This window comes from Cottoperca gobio, chromosome 4 (genome assembly GCF_900634415.1).
Source record: "Cottoperca gobio chromosome 4, fCotGob3.1, whole genome shotgun sequence".
Classification (NCBI taxonomy): domain Eukaryota; kingdom Metazoa; phylum Chordata; class Actinopteri; order Perciformes; family Bovichtidae; genus Cottoperca; species Cottoperca gobio.
This window is the reverse complement of record NC_041358.1, coordinates 25,089,445-25,100,950: the sequence shown is the minus strand read 5'-3', so window position 1 is coordinate 25,100,950 and position 11,506 is coordinate 25,089,445. Positions and strand designations below refer to the sequence as shown.

The 11,506-nt window shown below is 42.7% G+C and overlaps 1 protein-coding gene across 1 annotated transcript; it reads right to left on the bottom strand.

Annotated features, from left to right (window-relative positions):
- Positions 1–632: 632 nt before the first annotated feature.
- lmx1a (LIM homeobox transcription factor 1, alpha) lies at positions 633–11,004 on the bottom strand. Its single transcript, XM_029429209.1, has 8 exons — positions 10,975–11,004; positions 10,413–10,593; positions 4,509–4,729; positions 3,688–3,866; positions 3,058–3,135; positions 2,566–2,650; positions 2,022–2,204; positions 633–1,086 (listed from the first exon to the last, which is right to left on the bottom strand). The coding sequence occupies exons 1-8, from the start codon at positions 10,997–10,999 to the stop codon at positions 944–946; spliced, it is 1,095 nt and encodes a 364-aa protein (XP_029285069.1). The 5' UTR covers positions 11,000–11,004; the 3' UTR covers positions 633–943.
- Positions 11,005–11,506: the final 502 nt, after the last annotated feature.

Sequence of the window (11,506 nt, the reverse complement as noted above, 5' to 3'; positions counted from 1 at the left end):
TGCGCTTTCTGCTCTGCGAGGTCTGATTTCATAGTGGGAAATATGAGATGGGTCCAGGAGAGGGTTCATGGCTGGGGCAAGGAGGCACTCCATACAGTGGGGCTTCATATCTCTGTGTCACCGTGGGCATTCTCCTCTGACACAGCTTTCAGCTCCTCCGTTGTCTGGAGCCCCCACTCTGGGTTTTCTCAACCTCCCTCCCCAGGATTGGTGCATTCCAGCCGGGCACAGTGCCTGGGTGGTCCCCCAGCCCCCCCTCCCATCCTCTTCGATGACTGGAGGAAGGAAAAAGGCAGAAAAATGCAGCGAGGGCCTTTGACCGTGAGGAGCACAATGTGAGCGTTGATGATGGCGGCGTGGATGTGATGCTTACCTGCCACTGACCCATATAGCTGTCATAGCCCAGCGTTTCACAATCTGACGATCCACCCAACAGCCAGGGGAAGATTCCTCGCTGACCTGTCACCTAGATTGGCCTGATAAGCACCGAGGATGGACTGACCCGGCTCTAACCCTCAGCATGAATACCCCATCGTCATCATAAATCAGCCTGCGCTTCAGACTCACATGTTACACTGAACATACACTGTATCATAACCATTATTTATTGATCATTGTTGATGAACAGCATACACACATTGTGAGAATAAATACAAATACACACCCAAACAAGTTATTTACATTAGTAGATGCAGTTATGATCTCATAATGGTTCAAACATAGCGAGAGGTCCGACAGCATCGTGCAGACACAGGAGCCTGTGTCGTGAAGCAGAAGAGGCAGTAGTGTAGTCACGTTTATATGCACATGCACATGGTATATTTCACGGTGTCACAGTGTACCCACGTCCCACTGACGGGGATTCTTCAACTACCTTGTGCACGGTACAGACAGATAGGGATGAGGGAGACACACCGTTTGTCACTGAGTCCGCTCTCCACCCTCAGGAGGTGAAGTAAGAGTCCTGCATGGAGTAGAGGCGGTCAATAGGGGTGAGCAGAGAGGAGTCTCCCAGGGACAGGCAGTCACTGTCGGCCACATGACACAGAGGGTCTCTGTCCATGTCACCGTACAGACCCTTAAAACCTAAAACAAAAAAAAGGAGTTTTGGTATATGAAATAACAACAAGATGCAAAGTTATGTACCAAATATAAATGATTATATCTCTAATAATGATAGATATTTGACCAAAATGACCTTTCAGCTTAGAGTGAGAGAGGATGTCTTTTCTTTGATAATGGACAGTTTATTTTGTATATTTGTGTTTTCTTTTTCTATTTTTCTGACTGTAAAAAATTAGAAAGGTAACATAAGCAATACTTGTGGTTATGCACAAACAAAAACCAAAACAAAAGTAAAAATAAAATGTGAAAACAGTGGTAACAATGTCTTCATGTTGATCTGCAGGGAGCTTTCTAAAGTTAAAGATATAACCCTAGTGATGTCATCAGGCTGTGAAGGACTTTACATTCATTTGCACTGTACAAGGGACATAAATATTAATAATACATATAATACAATACAAAAGCCTTGCAGATAATACTGTCAAGAACATATAATGTTCATATGTTTGTGCTAGAGAGGTGGTGATTGTTTTGTATTATTAAATTGTGCTGTAACATGTAATGCTGCTGTTATTTTCCATTTTGATCATAATTAATTCTGACATTATTTTAGACTGCTGGACAGAACATTGCATGAGAGTTTAATGCAAAGTGGAGCTGCTCCACACACGTCACAAAGAGACTGCAATGCTTTTGCATTTAAATCTTTCAAATTGTCTCACGCTAAAACGTAAATGTGAGTTATTATGTTAGTATGGAGCTTAATGGGATCCAGATTTGAGAAATTAAACAAACTATTGTACATTTTAAAATAATAAACTATGCTAATAACAAATAATGCCAATAAATCATGTAATTTTTAAATCTTTTTGTTTGTTCTGCCAATCCAAGTAATCATGAAACCTTTGTCGAGCATTACTTTAAATGTAATTCTCCATCACGGTTTGACTCTTTACCGTAGGGGTGCATGTGATCCCCTGGCATCTGAGGTGGGGTCAGGCCCTGCCTGAAGGGGTCCATGTCATAGTCCTGCTGCTCTAGTGTGGTGAGTCCCATCTGCTGCTGCTGCTGCTGCTGAATGTGGGTGTAGGAGGAACCCAGGTGCTCCAGCTCAGAGGTCAAACCGCCACAGGAGGGCGCTGTGGGGCGCAGGAGACACACAGGAGTGTGTTTACTGCTGTCTGTTACAGTAACGTCTGGAAGTGAGCTGCCTTCATGTTGCTATAGCTATTTGGCATCTTTAAATCTATATTAACTGACTTATGTGGCTTTCTAAACTCACATATTTGTCAAGAGATAAGGTATTCACCCTAATCTTACTCTTTTGCCTTTGTAATATTGATTAAATAATCTGCTAAAAGATAATAAAAAAACCTCCTGATACTACAATATTATCTCAATTATAGCATTGCTGAAAAGTAAGATATATATCTAACTTTATCTTAAGGATATCATATCATATGGGAGTAATAATAATAATCTTCGTATTAAAAATAATACCTGTGTGATGTGATGGGTGCTCACGCGGCTCCTGAGTCTGCTGCTGCTCCTGCTGCTGCTGCTGCCTCCTGGCCAGTTTCTTCATCTAAAAAACATGCACAAGCAGACATAAACCTCACACACAGGCGGAGTGTAACACATTTTTCTCACTCCGCAGTCCCTCTGCCACCCAGGCATACGAGTGTGTTCACTCAATTGCAAAGTATTAACAGAAAGGTAAAGGACTTCTTTCAGTGGAGGAGGGAAACCACACGTGAGCGCACTTTGTGAGGAAATATGGGGTTTAATCTGCAGTGATCTCGCAGTGAGATGTCATCAGTTTCCTGTATGAAGAGATAACCAGGCTGATTTCCACTCTGGCATACACACACGGTGCAGAAAGAGTCCTTTTATTAGTACTGCATATGACTGTGTGTGTGTGTGTGTGTGTGTGTGTGTGTGTGTGTGTGTGTGTGTGTGTGTGTGTGTGTGTGTGTGTGTACTTTGTATTACTTTGGCTCTTTGGTTCTGGAACCAGACCTGCACCACCCGGACGCTCAGACCAGTCTCTGCTGCCAAGGTCTCCCTTACCTTGGATTAAAATTCAGGGGGAGGGGAAAGTAAGAAAGGGAGGGTAAAAATTAGAAAATAGAAACAGAGAAAAGGTCATTTGAAAGTTAAAATAATCTATATCCCTTCACCAATCTGCCTCAAACAAGGATAAAAAGGGATGAAAGCTTTTATGAAATGTATTTTTTGGTCAAGTCTGCGTTTAATGTATTCACAGCTATCGTTTATCAACTCATAGCAATGAGCAGCACTGCTACAGACAGTAGAACGCTGAAATCCTGCAACACTTCTGGGCTAACTTCTATGTTTTATGCATTGAAGAGTGAATTATTTGTTCTTTTTTGAAAAGCATGAGAGAAATACACATAAAAAAAGATAAAACTTCTAATAACACACACTAGTCTATGTTATATTCTCATTAAACTGACAAGATTCTCAGTTGTTTATAGGAATTACAGTAAGAATGTTGACAGAAAACAACTATAATCTTAAAGAAATTAGATGGACACTCTATGTGATATCTGGAACAGGAACTTCAGCACCTCCCGGGTGAACACAGAATAATCCCTCTACCTTTCGGCAGGGCTTGGATGAGACCTCGAAGGAGGCTTTAAAGGTCCGTCTTTGTTGAGTGGTGAGAATAGTGCGCGGCCTTTTAGGACGTTTGCTCTCCGGGTCTTCTGATCTAACTCGTCTGCCTGTGACCCTTCCACATTCCTCCTCCTCCTCTTCCTCTTCTTCTTCACTTTTACCTAGTGGGCACACGTGATTGAAAAGCAAATGTTTATTCACTTACAAGGCATTCACATAAAGAAAAACAAAAGAAAAACTCATGCCATGAGTTCAATGCTTCATTTGCACTCAGTTTTTTTGAGTTGTAGTTTTATTTTTCATTTAACCTGATTTCCGCATCAGTTTAAGGTTTCCTCCATTTCCCAGAATGCTTTTTAACAGCTCACATTGACAAAGCCCCTAAAACACTTTCAGACCACTTGAATTTCTTAATAAGTAGATGGGAAAGTTTTAGCCAGTAGTTTTAGTCATAGCATCATTTTAATGATATTTGACACCTAATAATGTTGTATTTTCATAATATTGTTGGGTTATTTACCCAAACTAAAATATAGATCTTTTGAACTTTAAGACTGCCACACATTTGTTTGTACAAAATGAAATACATATCACATTCAAAACTGCACAAATATACACAAATGACTAACAATCAGTAACAAATAGTGACAGGATTGGATCAGCAACACTGGCTCAAAACAACCCGTTTGTGTCCGTTTTGATCCAGTTATTAGTGTACATATACAAACACACACTGCACACACACACACACACACACACACACACACACACACACACACACACACACTGTACACAGCCTGTACCTGTGTCGGAGGAGGTCGGGCTGGCCACACACTGATGGTAGTCCTCTCTGGCACACAGTAGCTGTCCCTCCCTGAGGACACAGCGGTCTCCAGTCTGCAGGCGGCAGGAACAAACGCTGCAGGTGAAGCAGCGCAGGTGGAACACAGCGGCCCCCGCACGCATCACCAGGTCAGCGGGAGAGATGGCCTCAGCACAGCCCCCACAACGCACTGCAAACAGACTGCAGAGAGGGATAGGAGGGTGGGGGTGTAACAAGGGAGGAAGTAGAGAGGAATTGTGAGAGCTCAGTAAATAACAGAGAGTAATGCTTTTGTTTGGCTGCCTGGAGCTTGAGTATAAGCTGAGACACTCGAGGACCCCTCGCACCTCGGTAAGAAGGGACTCCATGAGAAAGAAGAAAATGCTTCGTTGACTTGGGGAATGTTGCTGAGTCGAGCTGTCACTCAAAACAACTGCCAACCTGACTTCTCCCCTCTCCGCCTCCTCCTCCTGCCCCGACCACTCAGACACATACCCTTAGCGTGGCGGGTGTGCATCTTAGCGCCCGGCAACCAGGACTGGTGGGCTTAGCCTCAGAGACTGTTGCCGTGGCTCCGACTGCCTTGTCCGAGGCTGTGCTCCTGGGGAGGCGGGAGAAAAGCTCTCGGCAGGCCATGGCTCCAGGCAGAGGGGGGGAATCAGATCTCCCGGTGGGAGAGGCTGAGCCGCCGGTCCCATGAATTATCCGCGGAATTATCCCTAAGTCTGCTTAACCAGAGCGGGACAAAGACAGAGCCGGCCCCCAAGCAGCAGGACCATTGTCCGCTGGCTGGCACCGCGGCATTTTGGGTCTGTCACGCAGGATGATGCGTCATCATTCTGGAGCTGGCATTTGTCTCCAGACCTGACTGGGTCACCAGACCAGTCAGCCCAGAGGCATGAGAAAGTGACAGCTTTTTTCTCCATGTTTTTGTTTTCACATAAAAATACTTCACACGCCCCCCCCCCCCCCCCCATATATCACTGATTCAAGCTCAGGCTTTTTGTTGGTAGCCATTAGAAAATAATAAGCAGTTGAGGTTAGTGTGGAAAACAACAACAACTTGGTACTGATCAATGGAGCTACTACAAATGTAAAGAACAACCTTAAAGAAAATAATAATATTTTCCACAGCCCACATATCTCTTTTATTAGAACAACTTGATGCTAAACTTTCTTTTTATAGTATTTTTAAGCAACAAATACATTGTTCATTCATGTATTTTGTCTCAGTCATTGTCACGGTCCAGACAATTAAATGGCACGCCACGAAAAGACACACACACATATATATATATATATATATATTTTATTTCAGTTTCAATCAGTTTTGACTTAAAAGTGAAAATAATCTTAGTAATAAGGGATTTAAGTGGAGTCAAGATTTCCCATTAACTTTCAAGTGAAACAAATATAGCTTTTGACTTCCTTTATGTAAATTCAGCCCAGTATTTACCAACAAACAAAACCTCAGACTAAACATAAAGCAAACACGCAGGTTGAGACGTCCCTGTCAAAAGGTCTCGAGCTGCAACATCCTGAAGACAAACATTGCTGGGACCTCTCACTGTTGCTGTGGGGTCACCAGGGTAACGGTAAAGCCCATTCCCAGCAGCTCAGGAGGGTCAGTCGGTCTGCTTGACCCGTCCGAGTCGTCTGCCCCACGGCCTCAGTAGTGTGCACTTTAATATGGTCTGTGGTATGTGCATTCCTGTGGCAACACAAGACGCATCAACGGAACATTTTCAAAGGAAGTGTGGCCGAGCAAATACCCGGAATGTTTCTGTGTTTCTATGATACGGCGAAGCACTTGATTTAAAGTCTGATGCTAATGCTAGATGTCAGTGAAGTAGCATTAACGTTGTGAGATCATTGGTGTTTCGAGAATGGCTTTTCCATTACGCGCCGTGTCCAGTTCGTCTCATCGTACCCGGCGAGCGTTGTTAATGCAAAGGTAAGAGTACCTCCAATACTTATGGAGGAGCTCAAAGTGTTTAATATTTCAGAGTTTCCGTTCACATGATTGGCGCAGAGGCTCTGGCAGGAGAGCGGGAACACTCAGTCACGCTGGATTTAGACATGGCAATTAGTGACAAGATCATTACGGAGAAATAAGTCAGCAAAATCCTGCGCTCCTCCACCCTGACATGGACAGGGTCAGCCACTCTCGATGTAGATGCACTGTATAATAATAAGATGAGTGTTTAGCAGAAATGTACACACACACACACACACACACACACACACACACACACACACACACACACACACACAGCTCTCCTCTCCTCTCTCATTGTTCTTGTCCTGACTTCAGTGCTGACCTTTGGTAGACAGACTGCTGGTCTGGTGGACATGCAGAGAGACAGATCTTGTTTCTGGATCAGGTTAACTTGGATCTTTTGCTAAACACACACCGACAGAGGTCGTGTATCAGATACACATCTGCGGGTCAAGTGCACCGGCAGTCACACCGCTGATCTGACGACCAATCTGCTGTTCAGTGCACCTGTCCACTGAACCGTTTAGCCAATCTGAGTCCACTGACAATCAGAGCGAGCTAAAAATCACATTGTCAGACAGGAATTTGCATACAGCTTCATTAGATTACAGAGCAGTGTGTTGTGTGTGTGTGTTGTGTGTGTGTTGTGTGTCCTGTGTGAATTGGACAATACAATCATGTCAGGAATATTTATTACCAACATCTCTGACAATCTTCTAATTGAAAACTGCTCGTCATATATCGCAAAATATAAAACTGACATAGTTATCATTATCATTTACATGGAATCATACAAAACATATTAAGATAAGTGTTTTTAAATCACCACGGATGGGCTGAAGACAATACATACATCCAATCAATAAGTCTACCTCAGAACATCATGATGTTGAAAGTTTGACCCAATTATTGATCCTCTAAATCTCATGTTGCTTAATCTTTACATTGTGGTGCTGAGTGTAAAGCTGCACTGGTCCATTTAATATAAATGCATCACTACATTGATTAATGCATATGTAATCAACCTATTGTCAAACGGCCTGAACATGTAGCTTTAGTTCTGTGAAGAAACACTCAACACAAATAGCATGTATGCAACTTATTTATTCCATCTGTACTGGATAACAAGATGCAGGATATTGCAATGAAATGTCCTGCTATCTAATGTATCTATCTACGTGAGTATAACAAAGAACATGCATCCATTTGTGGTTGCATGTCTCAAACAGATCAAACTACTCCACAGTGTGACTCAACGAGGCAGTTCTGAATAATCTGTTCTGCATAAATCACATTTAAATTAATTCTGCATTCTGATACTAGTTGGGTATTTATGGCCTCTTGCAGCCAGTAATAAAAGCAAGCTATGATGAATTTGGAGGTACAAATATAAACTGCTTTGTTCAGGTAATTTAAATTTTAGCATTATTGTCTTTTAGCTTCCGTGAACCGGGGGAACCGGGGGCAAACCTGGTGTTCCTGCTGCCATTGATTTACCACACGAGGAACAAACAAGGCGAGAATCTGACAAAAGATTCAGCGTATGATCAGAGACAAAACGTTGTCACAGTGTGGAATAGTCATCACTTATGAGCTGACTGAGGGAGCAGAGAGAAACGCTGGCACACTTCTAAAATAAATCCTCATCGTGGACCAAAGTGGTGCTCATGTGCTTATAGGGTGTCACAACCCCCGACAGCACCGGCGGGGAGGTGGAGAGAGACGTGAGACCTCAGAAGCAGAGCTCTGGCACCAGGCCTCCTGCTAATTGGTCAGGTCAGATATCTCACGGTCGGCTGGGCGTCGTCCCGTAGCTCGACTCACGGGCTGCTGTGAGCAGAGCTTTCCAGATGCCGCGGCACTGCAGCGCCAGGGCTCATGGAGCGCACTGTCCCCCAAAATAAGTTCACACCATCCTCGCCGCTTCTCTTGTCGGGATTCACCAGACCTTCTGACATATGGCTCTCCTCTCCTAATTACCTCTCAGTCCTGCTTTGTCTTCTGTGCTTTAGCCAAGTGTGGGGATCTCTACTGATCACATTAAGCACTTTGAATGATGTTGTTTTTGACAAGAAGCCACTCTGAGTTCCTTTTAACTATTGAAAGGTTGACATCAGTGCTTTGCCATTTCAAAAACTGCGTGTTTTAAAATGTTCTGCTGACTAAAGCTACCTCCAGCACCACCGCAGTGTGATTTAGTTGGCTGGGAACATGATGGCGGGGAGCGTTTTGGTGTAACATTTCTTGCGTCCCTGCCTGCTTGGCAGAACGACCATCACTAAATTGTTCAGCAATAATGTGAGCTGCTGCCTGTGAGGGTGAGCAGCTTTCATCTTGGCTCTTGTTTAGGTGAGAGCATGTTTTGGAGGAAGAATGAAGGGATGAGGTAATGGCTCTGGGTGGGTAAGAGGGAGTCGGGCAATGGGTAATAATGGTGGGAGGTTTTTTTTGGGGGGGGGACCGCCTCGACGTCGAGACCATATGTTGTCCCCAGCTTGCAGTTGCCACGCCAATGGACCTCGAAAATTTAACACATTTTGACAATGTGTCAGTTGAGCTCTACCCCTGGTTGTGTGCCGTGTGTGTGTGAAGGTGTGATTGTGTTGTTGTGTGTGTGTGTGTGTGTGTGTGTGTGTGTATGTGTGTGTGTGTGTGTGGATGTACACGATGCAATAGTGTTCTCACATTCCTGCTCCCTCGCCACCCCTTCCTCCTACAGTCACCTTGTTCTCTTGGTGCACTGTGCCAAGTTCCCTGGAAGTCAGCTTACACTATATACACACATACAAAACCAAACCTTCCACACACACACACACACCAACCCCCCCCCCCCCCCCCTCCCACATACACACACACATACACTCAATGCTTTTGCCATAAACTATAAAAATGTACCCATATTTAAAAAATGCAAAACAAAGAAGGAATAGATACTTTCTCTCACTGTCCCTCTATCTCTCTAAGTTGCACACACACACACACACACACACACACACACACACACACACACACACACACACACACACATACACACACACACACACACACACAATCTTAGTCAAGGTCAGATCTGGACAAGGGATCCGTTGTGAAAATAGACTTAATAACACTCTGTAATCTTTAGACCACGGGGCCAAAAAATAATATAAAAGAAATGAATAAAATCCAACAAAAATAAAATGAACAGCCTATAACTAAATTAAAAGTACATTAGTAAAACACAAATAGATGTTTTTCCTATAACATGCACTATAATGTGGGTAGTATATTTGCAACATATATGCATGAGCCAAAGCTAAAACTGCATGATGACAGGACTAGAAAAGAAATAGTATAATAATTATACTGTAGGCTGAACACTTTTGTATTTAAACAAGAAATGAGGTGCAGCTAAAATGTGATATTTTTAGCATATTATATACATTTTAGCATATATATATATATATATATATATATATATATATGTATATATATATATATATATATATATATATATATATATATATATATATATATATATGTATATATATATATATATGTATATGTTAGCCTACTCTCGATGAATTTAAATGTCTTTATGCGATGATTTTTCACCAGTGAGGGAAACCTGACATTGTCACATAGTTTGGTGACCTTTAAAAAAAATATTTTCCTTATTTTTAATTTAAATGAAATTGCATTTTTTTTTAATGCAAAACTCTGATAAAAAGAATATTAGTGTAAAATCAAATGTTGCTCTACCTGGGAAATCTGTTTGCATTCACTTTAGATGAAGCTGAAAATGAGCCTCTCGGCAGAGAAGTAATGCTGTAAGTGTTTCATGATCTCAGCTGGAACATCAGGAGAGAACCAAACAATAATGAACAGTCAGAGCTCAGCACTCACTCAGTATAGTCCCGCTTGCAGTAAAGTTTGCGGTCCCGCAGAAAGCAGGAGTTAGTGAGCGCGTCCCCGCACGCCGCGCACCGCACACACTCCTCATGCCAGAGGCCGTCAGTGACTCTGAGCAGGAATCTGTCTCTGATCATCCGGTGGCATCCGGCACACACTGCCCGTTGATCCATATCTGCAATGATGGGGAAATCCTTTAATTAGGACACTTTTCCAATCAGCAGCTGAAACACTGGATTATTCGGCTGAACAAAGTTTGATGGAGGGGCCATTAAAATGCGGCTTTACTTCGATGTAACGTCAGGGGAAAGTGGTTACACACACATGTTTATTACTGTACAAAAGTAGTATATATTGAGGCATCAATTGTTTGTTAATTGTTCTTTTAATTGACCAAATAATAAGGTCGTTTGATGATGATCACGTGCCAAAAATAGTTTTAAAAAAATCAAACACTGCAAGTTAAATTCAAACATTTAAAAAAGTTTTTTTTTAAATATGAAATGTTACTTAATAAAGCTTTATTAATATAATCATGTCATCGGGTTTCACCCACCTAAGCATGCCGGTCGATCCACCATTGCCTCTCTCCTCTCCTCTGAAGAAACATTTATCAAATATACGTTTAATCAAAGTTAATTGAAGAACATTTTAAACACAGTTATGTAAGTAAATAAAAAAAAAAGAAGAAGAAGCTCATACCTGTAAAGTGTGAGTCTCCAGAAGCTACAGAAGTATTTTGGTTCTCAACTCTTCTTCAGTTCTTCTCAGAGCATCTCCGGAGCTCAAAGTCCTGCTGCAACTTGCTGCTCGGAGCAGAGAGCAGCGCATCAACGTGTCTCCTTCCGACGACCTCTCCGAGTCCACCGTTATCGACTATTTAGGCTTTCTATCAATTATCCTATTAGGAGTGAACGGGAAGGAAAGAGAGAGAGAGAGAGAGAGGGAGAGAGAGAGAGACTTCCTCCATGTGCAGGTGCCGGTTACCTCTCCCCCCCCCCCCCTTCCTCTGTTACTCTCTCTCCCCACATTGGACGGCACAAAGTTACCAGAGACGCACATCAAAGGTTTTCTCATTAGAAAGCAAT